The sequence below is a fragment of the Aotus nancymaae genome, unplaced genomic scaffold, assembly GCF_030222135.1.
Source record: "Aotus nancymaae isolate 86718 unplaced genomic scaffold, 86718_ANA_hifiasm-v0.15.2.pri h1tg000079l, whole genome shotgun sequence".
NCBI lineage: Eukaryota > Metazoa > Chordata > Mammalia > Primates > Aotidae > Aotus > Aotus nancymaae.
In genome coordinates this window covers 15,407,575-15,430,667 of record NW_026988494.1, presented here as the reverse complement: position 1 = coordinate 15,430,667, position 23,093 = coordinate 15,407,575, and the positions used below count along the sequence as shown (strand labels likewise).

The 23,093-nt window shown below is 38.4% G+C and overlaps 1 protein-coding gene across 8 annotated transcripts in view; it reads right to left on the bottom strand.

Moving 5' to 3' along the window:
* Positions 1-22,551, bottom strand: part of MICU3 (mitochondrial calcium uptake family member 3) — a 95,474-nt gene extending 72,923 nt beyond the window's left edge. For all 8 annotated transcript variants that reach the window (XM_021665098.2, XM_021665101.2, XM_021665099.2 and 5 more), the window contains exon 1: positions 22,171-22,551. In XM_021665098.2, the coding sequence (XP_021520773.1) occupies positions 22,171-22,551 (381 nt within the window). The remainder of the gene's footprint in view (positions 1-22,170) is intronic.
* Positions 22,552-23,093: the final 542 nt, after the last annotated feature.

Genomic DNA, 23,093 nt, shown 5'->3' with positions numbered 1-23,093 from the left:
AATCCAAAGGTCACTTCTCAATTTTCATCTTATAGCATCTGACACAGTTGGTGGCTCATTTCCCCTTGAAATAATTTATTTTCTGTTTCTAAGATTTCACTCTCTTGCTTTTCCTCCTACCCCTCTGGGTATCCCTGTTGGTATTTTTGCTGGTACTTCCCAACTACATATTGCCCTCGGGCCAATCCTTGAACCTCTTTTCCTTTTTTAAATCTACAATTACCTGCTTGATGATCTCATCTAGCCTTCAAATACTGTAAATATGCTGATAAATCCAAAATTTGTCTTCTGCATTCCACAATATAAATTCCACAAAGGTAGGAATTTTTTGTTTACTTGGTATAGAGTACCTAGAATAGTTTTTGGCTTGCATCAGGCTCTCAAATATTTGCTGAATAAATCAATGAGTGAATGTGGTTATAGAGCTTACTAAGCTTATTGTAATTGTTAAATGATGATTTCTTCAAAAATTAAAATATAACAAAATTAAAACGTAATATTATAAAACCAATACCTATGTGGTACTAATACTGTAGTTGGTTTTGGAAAAATATGAGGTGGGGAGGCCCATGTAATAAAACATGTTCAATGAACTGTCTTTTTTGGAACAAAAAATTTTCTGATACTGAGTTTTCCTCAAATTTCAGTTGTACATATATTAAAAACTGGGTAAATGTATGTGTAACGAATTGAGGACCAGAAACAGGATGTATAACTTTTAAACTACTAGAGGGAGAGAAATAATAAGAAAGAGGACCAATCTAATGTCAGGTGATAAAGAAGTAATACATGCTCATAATAATACAGCAAAAATAAATCCAAGCATGTTCTCAATCATGATATATAGGATAGGTTTAAACTCTTCCACTGAAAAACAGCAACTCTTCTACTGTGTTTTTTAAGAAGCCATAAAAATGTCCCCTACAAGAGTCACAGTTAAACATTACCCAGAATGTTAAAAAATACATGGAATTAAGAGTCAAAAGCATTAAATGGGACAAAGAAAAACTCACCAAAAAAGATATTACACACATGAACCAAATAGCTTAAAATCACATAGTGGAAAAAATATTAGAGAATGGCAGTGAAAATTTATCAATTCACAATCATGGCTGAGATCTGAATAGATCTCAGCTAGAAATGGACAGATCAAATAGAGAAACCAAGTAAGAAAAAGGATCTGAGTAACAAACTAAGGTGCTTGTTAACTTTGTCTTTAATAAACAGGGACTATATAAACTGACCATTTATCAGTCTTTACAAAAATATCAATAAAAATGGAAATTATATCAGTTTAATGAAATATTAATAAAGTAGTATATCTTACTGTAGTAAATCAACTAGAAGTATATATATCAATATGTATAAATTTCCTAAATAAAATAGAAAATAATACATATACATTATAGAAGGGCATATTATTATTATTATTATTATTATTTTTGAGATGGAGTTTTGCTCTTGTTACCTAGGCTGAAGTGCAATGGCACAATCTCGGCTCACCGCAACCTCCGCCTCCTGGGTTCAGGCAATTCTCCTGCCTCAGCCTCCTGAGTAGCTGGGATTACAGGCACGCGCCACCATGCCCAGCTAATTTTTTGTATTTTTAGTAGAGACGGGGTTTCACCATGTTGACCAATTATTTTTAAAATTTACAAAAATATGTGTATATTGTTCAGGGATACAGCACTTGTAAGAAAACTGCTCATTACTTATTACATGTATTAGTAAATCTTAGCTGAAAAATAATTTTTTAAAGTTTCTATTAAAATTTAATAGCTATGGACCCAGCAATTTAACATTTGCATGTACTTAAGATCCCTGGATAGTCACTGCCCCATGTTTCCAATAGTGAAAAAATAGAAACAATCAAAATTTCCAGCAGCAGGACAATGGTTAAATAAATTATGGCACACCCATGGAATAGTTTGTGACAGTCACAAGATACACATTGGGTGAAAAAATCAGGTTGTAGAAAAATGGATTTAAAAAAAAGTTCATGTTTTATAGGAATATATGTATGTAAAGATAAATCTTGAAATAGAGTATTATTTTTTTAAAGGCAGGCAGGTAGGCAATTACATATATTATTAGCTCAACCATACAAAAGAGTTAATCTATAGGGGCCTTCAACAGGGTCACACAGGCAGCAAATGGGTCTGGAACCAGAACTTGGGTATTACCACACACAACCCAGTGTTTTTTCATATTACATAACTTGGTATATTAGAATGAAAGTGTATGGATTTTGCAATCCTTCAGGGCTATATTCAAATCCCAGCTTCATCCCTTCCTAGTTAGGTTACCTTGAGAAAAATAATTTACTTTCTGTGAACTTTAGCATTTTCAACTATAAAATGGACAAATAAATACTAAGCCCACAAACTGTAAAGATTAAATGAAAACTAGATGCAAATACTGCCTTTTCCTTTAGCTCACAGAATCAAGAGAATCTACTCTTGATGTACTATTAACTAGCTAGGTCCAGAAATAGTCTTTGGCTACTCAACTCCAGGCACAAAGTTTATAAGTATCTAGAACTTCTGTGGCACTGTAAGTTAGATGTTCTCCAAATCCGTCCAAGGTGATAAAACCATCCAATTGCCTGGCTTTTTCTTCTGAGTTTCACTGCCTCATGCTTTACCACCCTTCCCTCAGTCTTCCCGGCTCAGTGTTCCAGGATATAATGGAACACTAGGCATAAACCAGTTAAAATTTTTACTTAAAGAGCGTTGTTGAGAGATTTAGTCTTATCCTCTAAGAGAAAAGTCTGAAATATTCCCAGTCTGAAATATTCAGTTACCTATGAAAGAAGAGGAAAAAGGCTGACGTTCAAATAAATGGAATAAGTTCTCTATCTCCGAAATATAGAACTGTGTACTGTTTATTTGCATGGAACCATAATAAGCTCATACATTTCCAGCACACTACAGAGTATATGTACCTAGAAAATGGGTCTAGACAAGGTTCAAAGATGTAGGTCGGGCGTGGTTGCTCACGTCTATAATCTCAGCACTTTGGGAGGCTGAGGTGGGAGGATCACTTGAGACGCGGAGTTTGGGACCAGCCTGGGCAACACAGTCACAACCTGTCTCTACAATTATTTTTTTAAAAATTAGCAGGGTGTGGTGATGTATGCCATAATCCCAACTACTCAGGAAGCTGAGGCATCTTGACCCCAGGAGGTTGGAGATCACACTACTGTACTCCAGCGTAGGTGAGAGTGGGACTCTGCCTCAATAAAATAAAATGAAATAAAGAAGTGGTAGTTGTGGAGAAAATTCAATTCAAACTCTCATCTTGAATTGTAGCTCCTATAATTCCCACGTGTCATTGGAGGGTCCCAGTAGGAGGTAACTAAATCATGGGGGCAGGTTTTTCCAGTGCTGTTCTTGTGATAGTGAATAAATCACACAAGATCTGATGGTTTCATAAAGGGAAGTTCCCCTGCACATGCTCTTTCCTGCCTCCAAGTAAGATGTGACTTTGCTTCTTTGCCTTCTTTAAGGTCAGTGAATTTATATTTTATTTTTCTATTGTGTTTCCTTTTTCTTATTAATTTGTAGATCTATGCATTTACAATATGTAGACCTTGTGAGGGCTATGTACTATAAATATCTTCTTCCATTCCAGGACTTCTTTTTATTTTATTAAATACTTTAAGTGAAGTGAAATGTAGGAATGTTTTCCATTCTAGATTTTGCTTTATAATCTTGTTTCAAACATCAAAACATATATATTCCTCTAAATACCTCAAAGTTTTACTTATCACACATATGATTCTAAGCTACCTGGATAATGATGACATGAAGGAGGGATTTTAGTCTCCCCGATGAAACACTTTAACTCATCTTGCCCCACTGTCTTGTATATCAGTTGTTCAATGTTTGAAATCCACTTATTTTAACTCCTTGTAAAATAATTATTGTTATGTAAAATCAATGGCTAAGAACTGCTCTCATTTTTACTAATTTGTTTATTGCTTCTTGAATTTCACTTCTTTTATTTTAATTCATTTCATTTCTTCCTGATATGTACTCTTCAATGGTTCTTTCAATGAGGACCTGCTACTAGCAAACTCTTAAGTCTCTTATGAAAATGAATTTATTTTGTTCTCATTCCTAAATAACTTACTGAGGCATAGAAATCTAAGTTGGCAGTTATTTTCTCCCACTTTTGAAGACATGAGCCCACTGTCCTCTGGCTTCTATCTGTTGTGATGGATTAGTCTATCATCAGGAAAACTGCAGTCCCTTTGTAATCTGTCTGATCTCTCTTTACCTTTGATTTTACAGTTTCACTTCAATGTGACTAAATATTTTATTTATCTTGCTCAGGACTTCCTGAATCTGAAGATGAATGTCTTTGTTCCTTTCTGGGAACTTTTCAATCATTATCTCTTGGGATACTGGCTTTCTCATTCCCTCTCCTCCTCATCTGTAATGCCTAATAGATGAATTTTAGACTGTGTCAGTCTATTTTCCACATTTTAAAAACAGTTCATATTATTTGAGATATCTTCATTTCTGTGTTATATTCTGTGCCCAGTTTCTTCAAAATCATCTTCCAGATTATCAACTATTGCTTCAGTTATATCTTACATGCTGTCTAGCCTACCTGGCCTACAATGGCTGTATTTTACATTTCTAGAAGTTATATTTGATTCTTTACTGCAATCTACTCTTTTACATACGAATTTTTCATTGTATCTTCAATCATTTTGAATATACTTAATTTATAGACTCAACCAAATTATCCTACTATTAAATTGTTAGGAATCCAAACATTCAGTTTACTGACTCTTGATCACAGAACTTCATATATTTTGGACTTCTGGATTACGAGCTCATTCTCATCTAGATTTTATCTGTAGGAATTACATATAGCCAGTGTTAAGGGCTTTTCCTTCCAAATTAGTTTTGCATTTCTTTCGGCCAGCTATGTCTCCTCCTTCTCTGCTTGGGTAATGTAAGTTCTAACCCTGAACCCACATGAAGTGGTATGGAGTCACGTGTATACATTCTCAAGAGAGTCTTCTTTCCTATTCTGAGCCCAGGAGGAAATCTGCAGGTTTCATGCCATCAACTTATACCAGACATAGGATTTTTTCCTAGTCCATCCTTTTGATAAGAATTCTGGCTTCAGGTAGGTGGCATCTCACTTCCAACTTCCCAAGGTCTAGTTTCCTGTCCCCACATGAGCACTGAAGTCCAAGTCCCTAGAATTCCATGAATCATGACCCCTCTCCTTCCCCAAGTAAGCCACAGTTCACACACCATTGCAGTTATTAGTTCCTTATTTCTGTCCCTGGCAATTTCCTTCAATTTCTTTTAAGTACAGTGTGGTATTTAGTTATATTTAAAATATTTTTATGACTAATTCTATATTACCAAAACCAAAAGTATAAACCATTTATTTTATCAAATAGATATTTGTTCGTAAAAACTTAAACCATGTTTTTCCTCTGTTCTCAGACTAACACAACAATCATCACAGAAGCCTTCTGTGACCAAATGTGAGGTGGGAGGAAGTTCTCCCCATCATCAAGTAATCAATCAGTTCTGCAGCAGACACCAACTGGGTGTCTTCCAATCAATTCTGACACAGTGTACCTAGAGATAGTGCCATATCCCACAGGTTAAGAGCTCAGTCACTAAGATTGCCCCCTTCAGTGCAATTTCTAAGTCCAGGCCTCCAGAACTTCTGACTGACTGGCTCTAAGTTGGGGTTCACATGACCCCTTTTTGGATTCAAATAATTTGCTACAGCAGCTCACAGAACTCAGGGAAACACTTACTTACATTTATCAGTTTATTATAAAGGATACTGCAAAGCATACAGATGAAGAGATGCTATAGTATGGCTGTGTCCCCACCCAAATCTCATTTTTAATTGTAGCTACCGTAATTCCCACATGTCATGGGAGGGATCCAATGGGAGGTACTTGAATGATGGGGGCGGGTCTTTCCCATGCTGTTTTCATGATAGTGATTAAGTCTCATGATATCTGATGGTTTTATAAACAGGAGTTCCCCTGTACATGTCTTCTTGCCTGTCTCCATGTAAGATGTGACTTTGCTTCTTCTTTGCCTTCTGCCATGATTGTGGAACTGTGAGTCCATTAAGCCTCTTTTCTTTATAAATTACCCAGTCTCAGGTATGTCTTTATCAGCAGCATGAGAACACACTAATACAGATGTGTAGGATGGAGTATGGGGAAAGGGGCACAGAGCTTCCCTGCCGTCCGTGGGTATGCCACCCTCCAGGAACCTCAACATGTTCAGCTATCTGGAAACTCTCAAACTCTGCCCTCTTGGGTCTTTTTATTGGGACTTCACTGGTAACTTTTTATGAGGCCTTTTTATGGGGACTTTACAGGCATGACTGAAACATGGACAACCATGTTGAAATGTAACTGGACAAAAATGGTATGATCTAAACCCAGCAAGGCCTGTCTGTTCAGCTTCATCTTGACCTCTCTGTGCAGCATTTTTTCCTCCAGAGTATGGGACAGGATACTCCTTGGAACCAGAGAGTCTTATGACCCACGATCAGATTAGAGTCCTGCTATGGGCAAGTGAAAGGAAGGCAGGAGAAGGTCGGAGAGAGATTCTGTTTACTCTAACAAGGGCTATGGTAGTTGTGAGTCAGGAACTGCAGATAAAAATGTATGTTATCTATCTATCTCATAACATCTAAGTATTCCATAATTTATTTTTGAACATTTTCATTTTCATTTCATTTAAAAGCCGCTTCTCAGCACAACAGGCTTCACCTAAGAGAGACTAAGTCCCGTTATTCATTCTCCAATTTTCCTTAAATAAAGAGCCCAGGATTTTAGCCAAACATATGAAATAAACGTTACCTTTTTCAGGCTTTGTTGCAGTTAGGCAGGGCCATTTGACCAAGTTTTGGCCAGTGAAGTACAGATAAAATTGTTTTCTGAGAATTCCTGGAAGGCCAATTAAAAGGTGCTCCTTCAGCTCCAGGAACATAGGTAAGGAATGGCAGCATCATGATTTTGATTCAGGTCTCCTGATCCACCTGAAGCCAACTGCTCTTTATTACACCTGCTTTCACTTATTTCAACCTATGTTATTTCCATAATCACTTTAATCTCTGAGCCTGAAGCTGCTGTAGAAGGCAACCCTAAGTAGAAATGGGCAAGGAGGTCACTGTAAAGTCAGGACACATGGGAAGGAAAAAGGAGGAAGATCTATATTTTCCCAAGCACAAGCTAAACAACTACATGACGATCCACACTGCTTTGGACTAGGATGTAGTACCGTGAATCAGTCAGTAAATATACCACAATGTTGTCACCAGTTTTTCTAGGTTACATTCCCCTGATCCTTCTGTATCCCAGTGCTTTGATTTCCAAAAAAATTTAAACTTCCTAGGGAACTACTATGCTCTACTACAATTAAGAAAACACTGCTGAAGAAGATACTTGAATTACATAGTACCATCTAAGAATGCTACTTTCTCTGTAGATCCTAAGAGACTGCTTCCTGAGTGAAACCTATCACAAAAATATATGAGACATGTTTTTATGACTTCTGTATTAGCCTGAAATCAAACAATATACTCCTACTACCTGAGTAACTTCTGCTCTTATATAACTGACATTCAGATAATCACTTTCAGGTTCACGTCTCCACTCTACTGAACATCAATGTTCAACCCAATTTATGGCTTTAACCATGTTCCTAATTCTGCTGTGTGAGAGGTTTGCGTATAAGAAAAAAGACACAAATTGTTGCCCTCCTACCATTTGCAAGCAAAAGGCAAAAACCTTAAGTATGCCTTCTTGCCTAAGGTTTTGTAAATATTTACAAACAACTACTATAATTCAGAATAACCTCTGGATTGTAATCATGTGGTGACATATACATTGGCTATTTTTCATAGTTAACTACTTGTTGCACAATAGCACCCAATACTTGTACTTATAACTCACAAAATTTAGAATATTGAATCGAAGTATGAAGTATATATTTTACCCTTCTCTCTAAATAGGATGTCTTGACTTTGATTTGTTAAGTCCATATTATAAAAGACTTGAGCTAAAACTTTTACCTGACTTTTGTAATGATCAATTAATCTACAAAGCTGGCAGACAGAGAGAACAAGACAGGCATAGTTAATAGCTTACCTTCACAGTACTGGAACAAAAGGTTACTAAGTGTATTCTTTACTATGAGAACATAAAATCCTAATGTGACCCATTTATTTTGGATAGAAAGCAGTCTGGAAGAGGTCACATGACAACAAGATTGAGTCCAGAAAGGAAGTAATGTTTAGGTCACACTGATCTCCATTCACCACATGCCGTAGTCCAAAACCTGCCTATCACTGTCCTTATGACTATATTTTTAAGCTTGATGGTAGTAATATCTCAAAACCTTTCTTAATCGCCTAGGGACAATATACACATATGGACAATTACAAGTAACCTCTCATTGTCAGATTAGTAAGAACAAATTTAAAAGTTGGAAGAGGTTTAGATGATATTTTAAAATAACTAATTTTAATAGGTTGGAGCTAGCTTAAACTGTGCCTAACTTGTAAGGACCTTTCTGATCCGAGGTGAAGCCCATTAGAAAAATTCACTTTGAATTGTGACAAGCAGTTTAAACAATCTATTATATCCCTTCCAGGAAAAGGGACCATCCAAATATCTCACCTAGTCAATACCTGCAGTGTCAATTGGATAGATATCCTTAATCAAAAAGGAAAAAAATGAATGTTTTGAAATTCTTTTACATATACTTCCTGTATTCTAAATTCTAGAGATGGAGTTTGAGTATTAAAATGGCTAAAAGGCAATTAGTAAATAGGAAAAAAAAAAAGCAGAAAATATGGATTCTACTATTCTAGTTTGGAAAAATAACCCTTTAATGAGCAAAAATACTACTATGCTATGGTAGCACTACTATGCTAACCAATTAAACAATTCAGCACTAAAGTTCCATATTTTACTTAGCTTACATAATATATTGATACATTAGAAAATAAAGGAGTAAGGACTTACTTAAAAGAGGAAAGGGAGGAAAATAATAAATCTAGAAAATCCTGTTTACTACACAAATGACTAGCCATTTTCTTTAATGCTAGATAATGCCATAAATAGAGCTTGTTTGATTTTTTTAAACATATTTTTTCTTTATCACAAGAGTGTTCACACAAAATAAAGTTACTCAAATTCTCAGTGTTTGGCGTAACAATTAGAGGAGAGCAGAGAAATCTAATATTATCCAGTTACAACTTGTCTATCAAGTTTAAACAAAAAGAACAAAATCTGTATCATAAGTTTGGTGCATTTGCCGTGTAAGTTAAATATTACATCACGGGTAAAGTAAGTATTAATTAGATCAGATTACTAAGGTTTATACAAATCAAAAAAGGGATAAATCAGCAACTTATAAATTAGAACAGTAAAAGTTGTGACCATGTAAAAACTGCATTTCATGAGCAAGTTAAAAATTATTTACACTGTTAAAAGCTCATATTGAACCTTGCAATTACAAAATATGAACAAATTTAAAGATTTCATGGTTTTCTAGTGTTTTAAAGTGGCTAGGTTAATCCTCCACTCTCCCCCAAACCTCTATCATAGTTACTCTATATTTCTGTATGTTGTTCTCAGAAGATGACATAACCTCCTATTTCATAGAGAAAACAGAAGTCAACAGGCAAGAAGAACACCTTCAACTACTTGCCACTAAGGATATATACAGTGTGCTTCCATCCCAACCTTCTGTGATAATGGAAACAGCATCCCTCCTATTATCTAAGATTAAACTCTTCCCTTGTGCTTTAATTTTTATCTCCTACTCCCACCTGGCTCCTTAGCAAATCAATTATTATGTCGTTCCTTTAAATTTAATCTTCCTTTATCCAACAGCATTTAAACACAATCAAGGGTCTTCCACCTTTAAAAAAAAAAAAATCAATTCCATGTCCCTCAGGCTACCTTTTCAGAGCCAAACTCTTAAAATAGCTGTCAACACTTACCTCACTTTGTACACCTTACCTTTTCTATACCTTTACTGAGCTTATCCAAGTAATCTGATTTTCACCTCCAAGGTCTTCAGAAAATCACCTATGACTTCCTGTTGCTAAATCCAATGCACACTTTCTATCTCAGTTGACCTCCTTGGGTAGCATTCAGTATAACTGATTGCTTCCTTTCTGAAAGTACAGTGCTATCTTTTTTTGACTTCATGGCCCCCCTGGCTTTTTTTTTTTAAGCTGTCTGGACCCAACTTTTCAGATTTTGCAGACTTTCCTTTCTCTGCCAGCCCTTCAAGTCACGGATGCTCACCAGAGTTCTCTCCTTAGATGCTTTCTCTTCTCATTCTACATATTCTAAACGATGTCATCCATTCTTATGATTTTTAATATGTGATGATTCCCAAATCTATTTCCATAGTAAGATTTCTCTCCTGAGCTTTTGACCTATGTATTCAAATGGAAATTTACCTTTAGCTGTCCAAAAGACACTCTGATCTACTGTACAAGTTACAAACTTATCCGTGCCCATTATCCCCAACCTGGTTTTTCTCGTGAGGGCTAGTCTCAGTGAACTGTAGCAAATCTAAGACAAAAACTTGAACACCCTAGATTCTTCCATTTCCCTGATCCCTAAAATCCTAGAATTTTCCACTTACTATTTTTAGACAGCGGTTGGTCGGTGGTAACTGAAATCTTGGAAAGTTAATCTGCAGATAGTGTGGGACTACCATATATAATTTTACATATGCCACCATCTAAAAGAGAAACATTAAAGCATTTGACCAGCCACTAATACTGAAGTCTAAGGATACCTCTAAAGGAAGTATTTTTTTCTCATATGTTTTTGGGGAAGAAAACAAAAATGTATAATCTCTGCATCTGCTATTTCATGAAATTGTAATTAGTTACTAAATTCACAGTTACTGCTAAAGCTAGTATGACTCAGGGTCCAGTCATTAATCCTCACAAGTAACATAAAGCAACAGACATCTATTATTTCACCTTCTGTTAGGATGTTTAGATGATCTACTGATCTCCATAAAGTCAAATGCAAATTTGCATGAATGAAATGATTTTGTAAAAGTAAGATTTTGAAAGAACTGTAATAATCAGAAAAACTGTCATTTATTTCTGGATTTCTAATTAATTCAGTCATTAAATAAGGTTTTATTAAAATCTTTTGAGATACAAGACTTACATGTTATAGTGTGGTAATGAATAAATCTTCCTCAAAGAAGCTTAAAAATTTTTAAGTTAAAAATGATAAGATAATGGATAAGCAAAGGCCACAAATAAATGGTAAGAATACAAGATGATAGATATGTTAATTAGCTTGATTTAATCACTCTACAAGATATACATATATCAAAATGCCATAAATATACTGTGCCATAAATATATAAAATTTTAAAAAGTAGGATTAATATAATTGTTTAATGATCCCAAATGTTTTCTTTAATCATTGGGTAGAAAATAGCATTTGTTTCTTAAAAATTACTAGAGATAAATTACATATTCAATCTATGAGAGGGCAGCTACATATTACTTAGTACTTATAAAATAGTTCAGCCCCAAATTAGTAAGTAGAATTATATGAGAATCAATTAAGAAGACACATTAATTCAAATACTTAATACAACTGAAATCCAATTCCAAATACAATTCAATATTTGTATGTTTTAAGGTGGAGATTACATAGACCAAGAAAAAAATTGTTATATACCTTCATTCATCTGTATTTGTTTTTTTCTCTTCATACTGTGCTATGTTTTTTCCTATACAGATAGTCCCGACTTAACAATGGTACAACTCAAATGATTTTTTGACTTTACAATCATGCAAAAGGGAAACACAGTCAGTAAACTGCTCTACTGATGATGATTGCTCTACTGACTGCTGTACATTATTTGAAATTTTCCAAGTGCTGGGAAAGAATAAATAAGTTTTTTTAAAAAATTTAAGTACAAGATTATAACTATTTCATGTGCTGATTCCCAATGTTAATTTGAATAAAAGGACATCCACAAAACGCTGTAACTAGCTTTCCCAGAAACCCAGACTAGAACTGTACACAACTCCAGGTTTGTGTAATCAGAAAGATGAAATTGTTTTTTCCAAATTGATCCAAATTTTACTCTGTGATTTACCTAGGGAAACGTAATCTATACTCAAAGCGTTGTATGTGAATGTATAAGATGGTCAAGCCATTATAAGGCATCCAGGCTCTTGTGGACTTGTCACAAAGCTATTGAACAAACTAAGGAGTATCAGCTAGCTTAGCTTCTCATACAACAATGCTATTCTATATAGAATTAGCTTATCTTCAATTTCATGTCTATGCAACTTCCCTCACTATGAAAAACTGGGACTTTTCTCTATCTACAGGCATACTTCGGATATACTGCAGGTTTGGTTCCACACCACTACCGTAAAGCAAATACTGCAACAAAGGGAACCACATAACGTTCTGGTTTCACAGTGCACATAAAAGTTATGTTTATGCTATAATTAGCCTATTAAGTGTGCAACAGCATTATGTCTACAAAAGTACATACCTTGATTTAAAAATATTTTATTGCTAAAAAAGTGCTAATAATCATCTGAGCCTTCAGCAAATCAAAATTTTTTCATGCTGAAGGGTCTTGCCTTGATGTTGATGGCCACTAACTGATCAGAGTGCTGGCTGCTGAAGTTTGAGGTGGCTGTGTCAATTTCTTACATAAGACAACAATGAAGTCTGCCACATTGATGGGCTCTTCCTTTCATGAAAGAAGGATTTCTCCGATAGCATTTTACCCACAGTAGAACTTCTTCCAAAACTGATGTCAATCCTCTCAAACCTTATGTATTAGTCTGTTCTCATGCTGTTAATAAAGACATACCCAAGACTGGGTAATTTATAAGGAAGAGGTTTAATTGACTAACAGTTTCACATGGCTGGGGAGGCCTCACAATCATGTTGGAAGGCAAATGAGAAGCAAAGTCATGTCTTAGATGGTGACAGTCAAGAGAACATGTGCAGAGGAACTCTCCTCTATAAAACCATCAGATCTTGTGAGACTTACTACCAGGAAAACAGCATGGGAAAAACCCACCCCCACAATTCAATTACCTCCCACTGGGTCCCTCCAATGACACATGGTGATTATTACAATTCAAGGTGAGATTTGGGTGGGACACAGAGCCAAACCATATTATGCCACCTCTGGCCTCTCTCAAATCTCATGTCCTCACATTCCAAAACCAATCATGCCTTCCAACAATCCCCCAAAGTCTTAACTCATTTCAGCATTAACTCAAAAGTCCACAGTCCAAAGTCTCATCTGAGACAAGGCAAGTCCCTTCCGCCTGTGATCCTGTAAAATCAAAAGCAAGATAGTTACTTCCTAGATACAATGAGGGTACAGACATTGGGTAAATACACCCATTCCAAACGGGAGAAACTGGCCAAAACAAAGGGGCTACACACCCCATGAAAGTCCAAAATCCAACAGGACAGTCAAATCTTAAAGCTCCAAAATGATTTCCTTTGATGCCATGTTTCACATCCAGATTCACATTGATGCAAGAGGTGGGCTCCCACAGCCTTGGGCAGCTCTGTCCCTGTGGCTTTGCGGGGTACAGCCCCACTCCTGGCTGCTTTCATGGGCTGGTGTTGAGTGTCTGCAGCTTTTCCAGGTGCACGATGCAAGCTGTCAGTGGATTTACCATTCTGGAGTCTGGAGGATGGTAGCCCTCTTGTCAAAGCTCCACTAGGCAATGCCCCAGTAAGGACTTTGTGTGTGAGCTCTGACCCCACATATCCCTTCTGCACTGTCCTAGCAGAGGTTCTGCATGAGGGCTCTGTCCCTGCAGCAGACTTCTGCCTGGACATCCAGGCATTTCCATACATCCTCTGAAATCTAGGCAGGGATTCCCAAACCTCAATTCTTACTTCTGTGAATCCACAGGCCCAACATTACATGGAAGCCTCCAAGGCTTGGGCTTGCACCTTTGAAGCAATGGCCTGAGCTCTACACTAGCCCCTTTTAGCTATGGCTGGGACACAGAGTACCAAGTCCCAAGAATGCACAAAGCAGCAAAATCCTAGTCCCAGCCCATTTTTTTCCTCTTAAGCTTCTAGGTCTGTGATGGGAGGGGCTGTAATGAAGACTTCTGATCTTCCCTGGAGACATTCTTCCTATTGTCTTGGTGATTAACATTTGGCATCTTGTTACTTATAAAATTTCTGCAGCTGGCTTGAATTTCTCCTGAGAAAAGGGTTTTTATTTTCTATTGCATTATCAGGATGCAAATTTTCCAAACTTTTTATGCACTGCTTTCCTTTTAAACATAAGTTCCAATTCCAAACCACATATTTGCGAATACATAAAACTGAGTGCTTTTAACAGCACCCAAGGCACATCTTGAACACTTTATTGCTTAGAAATTTCTTCCACCAGATACCCTAAATTATCTCTTTCAAGTTCAAAATTCCACAAATCTCTAAGGCAGGAATGAAATGCCACTAATCTCTTTGCTAAAATATACCAAGAGTCACCTTTCCTCCAGTTTCCAACAAGTTCCTCAACTCCATTAGAGACCAGCTCAGCCCAGACTTTATTGTTCACATCACTATCAGCATTTTGGTCAAAGCCACTCAACAAGTCTCTAGGAAGTTCCAAGTTTTCCCGTATCTTCTTGTCTTCTTCTAAGCCCTCCAAACTGTTCCAACCTCTGCCTGTTACCCAGTTCCAAAGCCACTTCCATGTTTTCAGGTATCTTTAGACCAGCAACCCACTCTACCAGTACCAATTTATTGTCTTAGTCTGTTCTCACACTGCTAATAAAGACATACCCAAGATTGGGTAATTTATAAAGTCAAGATGTTTAATTGACTCACAGTTCCACATGGCTGGGGAGGCCTCACAATCATGGCAAAAGGCAAAGGAGGAGCAAAGCCACATCTTACATGGTGGCAGGCAAGACAGCATGTGCAGGGGAACTCCCCTTTATAAAACCACCAGATCCTGTGAGACTTATTCACTATCACAACAATAGCATGGGAAAAACCCACCCCATGATTCAATTACCTCCCACCAGGTCCCTCCCATGACACATGGGGATTATTACAATTCAAGGTAAGATTTGGGTGGGACACAGAACCAAACCATATCAACTTGCCACTGCTTTATCAACTAAGTTCGTGGAATATTGAAATCTTTGTTGTCATTTCAACAATGTTCACAGCAGCTCCACCAGGATTAGATCACATCTCAAAAAACCATTTTCTTTGTCCACTCATAGGAAGCCAGTCCTCATCTGTTAAAGTTTTATCATGAAATTGCAGCAATTCAGTCATATCTTTAGGTTCCATTTCTAATTGTAGTTCTCTTGGTATTTCACTATCTCTGCAGATACTTCCTTCACTGAAATTTTGAATCCCTTGCGGTCATCCATGAGGGCTGGAATTAACTTTTCCAAACTCCTGCTAATGTTGATATTTTTACCTTCTCCCATGAATCACAAATGTTCTTAATGGCATCTAAAATGGTGAATCCTGTCCAGAAAGTTTTCAGTTCACTTTGCCCAGATCCATCAGAGGAATCACTATCTACAGCAACTATAGTCTTACAAAATGTATTTCTTTAATAATGAGATGTGAAAGTCAAAATTACCCTTGATCCATGGACTGCAGAATGAATTCTGTGTTAGCAGGCATAAAAACATTCATCTCTTTGTAAATCTCCATCAGACCCCTTGGGTGACTAGGTACAATGTCAATAAGAAGTAATATTTGGAAATGAATCTTTTTTTCTAAGCAGTAGGTCTCAACAGTGGGCTTAAAATATTCAGTAAACCATGCTGTAAACAGATGTGTTGTCATCTAGGCTTTGTTGTTCCCTTTATGTAACAAAGGTAGGGTCAATTTAGCGTAATTCTTAAGGGCCCTAGCATTTTCAGAATGGTAAATGAGCACTGGCTTCAACTTTTAAGTCACCAGCTGCATTAGCCCCTAACAAAAGAATCAGCCTATCCTTTGAAGCTTTGAAGCCAGGCATTGACTTCTCTCTAGCTATCAAAGTCCTAGATGGCATCTTCTTCCAAGAGAAGGCTGTTTCATCTCTACTGAAAATCTGTCGTTCAGTGTAACCACCTTCATCAATTATCCTAGCTAAATCTTCTGGATCACCTGCTACATCTTGTACATCATAATTTGCCACTTCACCTTGCACTTTTATGTTATGGAGATGGCTACTTTCCTTAAAACTCATGAACCAATCTCTAACTTCCAACTTTTCTTCTGCAGCATCCTTAATTTTCTCAGCTTTAAAAGAATTGGTGATAGTTAGGGCCTTGCTCTGGATTAAGCTCTGTATTAAGGGAATATTGTGGTTTGCTCTTCTATCCAGACCACTAAAACTTGCTCCATCTCAGCAGTAAGGCTGTTTTGTCTTCTTATGATTTGTGTGTTCACAAAGAGCACTTTTAATTTCCTTCAAAAACTTTTCTGTTGCATTCACAACTTGGCTAACTCTTTGTGCAACATGCCTTCCTCATTAAGCTAAATAATTTCTAGCTTTTGATTTAAAGTGAGAGATGTGCAACTCTTCCTTTCATCTGAACACTTAGAGGCCCTTCTAGGGTTAGTAACTGACCTAATTTCACTATTGACCCAGGGATCAGGGAGGCCTGAGAAGGTGAGAGACTAGGGAACAGCTGGTCCGTGGAAGTAAAGCATGCATAACATTTATTCTTTGCTGTCTTATATGGGTGTGGTTCATGTTGCCCCCAATTACAATAGTAACATCAAAGATAACTGATCACAGATTACCATAACAGATACAATAATAAATAAGAATTATTAAAATGTGACAAAGAAACATTAAGTGAGCATATAATGTTGGAAAAATGGTGCCAACAGATTTGCTCAATTCATTGTTGCCACAAACCTTGAACTTGTAAAAAATGCAGTTATCTGTGAAGGACAAAAAAATGAAGCACAGCAAAATGAGATATGCCTGTATGCACCTGGCAAATTCTTCAATATTCTGGAAAAAAGCAAGAATATCCTCACATCTCAAGACATGCTGACTTGAGAAAGAAGCTGGAAAAGAGAGTGAAAGAAACTTAACAATGTATGATTAATTATAGATTTGAAAGACACACAAAATTCGTCTAACTTGTTTCCCACTCGAGTAATATGCAAACATGTTACTTGAAGCTTCTTCAGATGAACAAATCATAAAACAGATGTCTTCTGTACAATAAGTAAAACACTTAAGTATATTAAGCAATTTAATCGTTTTTTTAATTGTGGTCCAGAAAAAAAAGGCAGTTCTAGTATAAAAATTTTTCCCACAAATAAAAATAGTGCATTAAGGCTAAAACTTTGAGGTTCTAAACAGAATCTTGTCAACATCTTTGTAATATATATAAAGGTCAAAGCCATAGTTATACTAAAATATTTTGGCAACTCAAACTTGCACAATTAAAGTAAGTACAGTGCCACGTGATATGATTTCCCAAAGCCTGGAATTTTGACCTTTCCTGAAGTCGTCCCAATTCAAATGCTATAAATAACTACTTTAGCTGAACAAAATATTAAACTCAATTTTCACAGTTTGTATGTTCCATACACATATTTAGCATGAGCTTATCTATTCAACAAATACATATTGTGCCTATCAGGCTAGGACCCTTATCAGGCAATGAAGATATAAAGGTGACCAAGACCAACACAGTGCCTCTCCTTAAAGGGCTAAGACAAGTAAAGAAGACAAACAATGAACAAATAATTACAAAGAAGTCATTATCTGAAAGTATAGAGAGATATTTTAACAAATCTATGGAGTCAGGGAAGGCCTTCTGAAGTTCAGAGCCAATATCTTTAACATAAAAATCTTCAAGGCTATTGTAAGAGAACTGTATTTCTGTAAGTTACTGCTGTTCACTTCCATCAGTTAAATTATTCTTACAACAGATACAGGTTAATGCTCAGCAGCATATTATACTTAAAAGAGGCTTTAAAAATCAGAAGTTCTTAGCTATAGTTTTAAACATCAAAATGAATGGGCTGAGCGTAGTGGCTCATGACTGTAATCCCAGCACTATGGGAGGCTGAGGCAAGTGGATCACTTGAGGTCAGAAGTTCAAGACCAGCTTGGCCAACATAGTGAGACCTTGTCTCTATTAAAAATACTAGAAAATTAGCCAGGTGTGGTGGCAGGTACCTGTAATCCTAGCTACTCGGGAGGCTGAGGCAGAACAATCACTTGAACCTGGTAGGGGGAGGTTGCAGTGAGCTAAGGTAATGCCACTGTACTCCAGCCTGGGCGACAGAGCAACACTCCATCTCAAAATAATAATAAGAATAATAAATGAAGTGGGAGCATAGGTTTAAAATAAAATTTATTTTTCCTTTTCAAGAAAAGTCATGCTCTGTGTCCCAGGCTGGAATGGAGTGGCGTGATAACAGCCCATAGTAGCCTTGAATTCCTGGGCTCACGTGGTCTTCCTGTCTCAGCCCCCTGAGTAGCTGGGACTACAGGCACATGCGACTAAAACCATATTTCTGAAAAATGGCAGATTGACCCCATGATTCTTTTTCAACATCTTCTTCCCTTAACCACATTAAATTCACAGTAAAGAAATATAAAAAGGTCAAAAATACAAAAGAGGTAAGAAAAAGGGGAGACTAAAACATTCAAGATAATTAATTTCTAAAAATTTTTATAAAATTGAAGAAATGAAGGAGTGATAATTGACTTAAGAGAACAGAGGCACTACCTGAGTACTGCAGAGAAGACCAAATAGAAGTAAGATATTAATATTTGCTGTACAGAATCCCAAAATGGACAAGGCCTTGGGAACCAATGAGCTACAGAGTCAAATAAGTAGTGGGGCTAAAAGCAGAGGATTAGATAACAATACCTAAGTATATCATTAGATGGCAACATACATGCTCTTAACACATATGTGCACATGTGCCTGCCTCCAGAAGACTACTGCGCCTCCTATCTCTCCTATTTTTTGTAGAAGTTCAACAGCATCAGAGACAAAGAGCTATAAAATACTGACATTTGGATGCTACACTAATAAAAAGCCCAGATCACCAAATGAAAGGCCATGTTAAGGACAAAGACCTTCTGAGAGGTTCTCAAATAATAGGTAACAACCACAGATATGTGAGGAAAACCTCTAAAATGAAAGCGAGAGCTTATAAAATCAAACAGAAATAAAAAAGAACCTGGAAGAAGTAAAGCAATGCACAGAGAAGGCAAAACAAAGTTATAATTTATATCCTTACAGCAAAAAGAGAAAATATAGCAGGCACGAAGCAAAATAGAATGCTGTAACTCATAAATATCAGAGAACACAAAATCACTCATTGAATTAAAAAGTAGAATAGCAGAAATAAAAAATTCACTAGGAAGGCTGGAAGATAAAGTCCAGGATATCTCTTATAAAAACAAATAGACAAAAATATATTTCAAATATATTTCAGTTTTGAAAACTGAAATATGATACTGACTAGAATTAGATTAGAGTCTGGGTGTGGTGGCTCATGCCTATAATCCCAGCACTTTGGGAGGCCGAGGCAGGTGGATCATGAGGTCAAGAGATCGAGACCATCCTGGTCAACATGGTGAAACCCCATCTCTACTAAAAATACAAAAATTAGCTGGGCATGGTGGCATGCGCCTGTAGTCCCAGCTACTTGGGACGCTGAGGCAGGAGAATTGCCTGAACCCAGGAGGTGGAGGTTGCGGTGAGCCAAGATCACGCCATTGCACTCCAGCCTGGGTAACAAGAGTGAAACTCCATCTCAAAACAAACAAACAAACAACAACAACAACAACAAAAAGAATTAGATTAGGATCTGTCAGGAAATTTAACTTCAAACAATCAGCAGTTTCAGAAAAAAAGAAGAGAAAGAGGGTGAAGAAAAAAATCATTAAAGAAATAATACAAGAAAATTACCCAGAACTTTTAGACAAGGATTTCCATATTGAAAGGCCCCTTAAGAACCTACCTAGCACAATCAATGAAAAAATACCCACACCAAAGCTCATTACTGGAAAAATTTCAAGCAGCAGGGATATAGATAAGATCATAAAAGCTTTCAGAGAGGGAAATACAAGAGGTATGACCGTCAGAATGCAGGACTAGAGGCTAGGGAAGGGTAAGACACAGGACTTTAGCATTATTTGACTTCTAAAACAATGAACAGAAATTTTCTTTTCTTTCTTTTTTTTTTTGAGACAGAATCTTGCTCTGTCTCCAGGGCTGGAGCACAGTAGCACGATCGTGGCTCCCCACACCGCAACCTCCACCTACCAGGTTCAAGTGATTTTCCTGCCTCAGCCTCCCCAGTAGCTGGGATTACAGGTGAGCGCCACTGCCAGGCTAATTTTTGTATTTTTAGTAGAGACGGGGTTTTACCATGTTGGTCAGGCTGCTCCTGAACTCCCACCCCATGATCCGCCCTCCTCAGCCTCCCAAAGTGCTGGGATTACAGACATGAGCCACCAAGCCCAGCCAATGAACAGAAATTTTCGTAAACACTAAACAATAATAATGTAAGTGCACAAAAGTGGACAATAATGAATAAAAAATTTATTGAATGTTCTCTAGTGATACCGTTTTTTAAAAATATACTGGGTTAACTCATTTAACTCTCATAACACCCTAGGAGACTATTAGCTTCATTTCACAGGTGAGGAAACAGACATGGACAGGTTAAGTAATTTCTCCATAATGACACAAGTAGCAAGTGGTGGAGCCAGAGTTCTAGCTTTCTGAACGTGGTCTTTTTAAAAACTGTGTGATACCATCTCTCAACCATAAAAGTAAAATTAATTTTAAGAAAGAAAGGAAAATACTACCTGAATTCCCTACCTTGCTGATCTGTTCCTAGATCAACTATGGGTAATTAAAAGTTCTGTCATCATGAATAATTCTAACACTATGCTCTTTGCCAAGCCACAAAAGTGTATGTGTATGTGTGTAGGGGGCGGAGGTGGAGGTTGAGGGTATTTCCTAGTACTTTAAATATATATGTATAAAAGCACTTTATTATGTTATGTGCTTGTGATCTGCTGCTACGTAGTCCATACAGTAGATTCTGTAACCTAATTGCATTGACAACCTCCACCAAAGGAACTGATGTACCTAAATCAGATCACCACTGTGTATTAAGAACAAAGGCTATGTAAATTTTATTAAAGTTAAAAACAGCATAGCTGCCTGTTTTCTAAATTATTTTCATCTAAGTCTTTCACACTCTGTGAGTCTTGCAAGGAAATTTTCCCTAAACAATTTTCCTAGTCATTTACATGACTATTAAATATACTGAGGTTACAAAAAAAATCACGCCCCTTTACTCGCTCTTGCCTTTCACACAATCTTTACCTTATATTATTAACTACATAATGACAGATGACCGTTTTCATGTGACTTTCTTCTGTCGGAGTTAGCATCATTCAAAACCTCCTACATTTGCTGTCCTATCCATTCTGTATTTTATTGTATCTACTAACGAGATTCTAGATTTAGTCGGAGAGGGAAAAAGAGATAAATGCATATGCTCTTTTTGAATAATTTTTTTTTCTTTTCCGATCTGGTAACATCATCATTCCTTGTGTATGGTAAGGAGGTTAGTATGCAGGTTTAGCATTTCCTCTCTTGGGACTAATAAATTCCCAGATGCTAATATAGTGGTTTTTGAGATCTCAGACCAATGCTTCGAAACTCATCCTAAAGCACCAGACCTCCTGGGTCATTTGCTGTCACTCTGCACAGTCTAGGGGTTTCTTTTTCCCAAATCTACAGCGGTCCACTTTCTGCCTGTCACGGCCTTTATTTCTAAATCTTTTTTTTTTTTTTTTTTTTTTTTTTAACAGGGGAGGGGTGTTGGTTTTGGGTTTGCATTGATACTTGGTAGCTGCAGCCACCTTGATGGTCCTGATGCATCAGTGACAGCATCACTTGTCTTCCCAACACGTGGGTGATCGGCTCCCAGGCTATCCGGCCTAGGTGTCAGCCTCGCTCACAAGGGGATTCCCCACCCGCGGCCACAGCGCTCGCACCGTCCCCGCAGCCTCCAGGGTCCTGCGCACCAGCAGAAAGGTCACAGCCCCGCGCAGGTGGGACGCGCGCCCGCGCACTCACCGTCTCCTTGGCAGCGGCCACCGGGATGGGGAGCAGCCCCCGGCCGCGGGGTGGGTCCTCGGGCTCCGCGGCCGCGCTCTCCGAGGGCCACCCAGTCGCCGGCGACCCGGCCCTGGGGTCCCCGTACAGCTGGTAACACACGAGACCGACCAGCCCCCCGCCGGCAGCAGCCGCCACGCTCAGCTCTCCCCAGCGCCGCCGCCGCCGCCAAGCCGCCTCCGCCACAGCCCTCTCCTCATCCTCCCGGCAGGAGAAGGGCCGGCCAGGAAGGCCTGGGGCGTTCCCTGCAGGCCGCCCCCACGGCCCAAGAAGGGGCTGGTGAAAGCAGAGCGGAGGCGGCAGCCGGGGCGGCGGCCACAGGAGCCTTCGTAGCGCAGCCATAGCGGAAGCCGCCCTCTCCGGAGCTGGGAGGGGGCGAAGGACAGAGGAGCAGGGGCGGAGTGGGGGCGCCGAAGCCTCGCGAGAAGTCGGTGCCGAGAGCTAGGCCGCCGGCCGAGAGCGACCCCTACACTCGCGCGGCCCGGGGTATCCGCGACGCTACTTTGAGCACGGGGTCTCAGGGGCTCAGCCCGGGAAGAGCCTGGAAGAGGCGGCGGATCACTGCTGCTCCCCGGCCCCGCAACCCCAGCCGAACCAAGTAGTCATAAATAACTGCGCCAGCCCCGGCGACACCGCGGGCACAGCCAGGTCAGCGGAACTGAGGCGCCGCCTTGTGCTGGGCTGCCGGGCGCCCCCGGCTCTCTGGGGCCCGCGCGCTGCCACGCGGGGTGGGTCTCCGAGCAGGGGTCAGCGCCCCTCTGGGACACTCACATACTCTAATGATCTCCTGACCTCCTGACTCAAGGTTGTGAACGATTTGCAATTGTATCTTCACCTACACGACAAAAATGAGGTATAAGCGTTTGGCTCAAGTCATAACGATT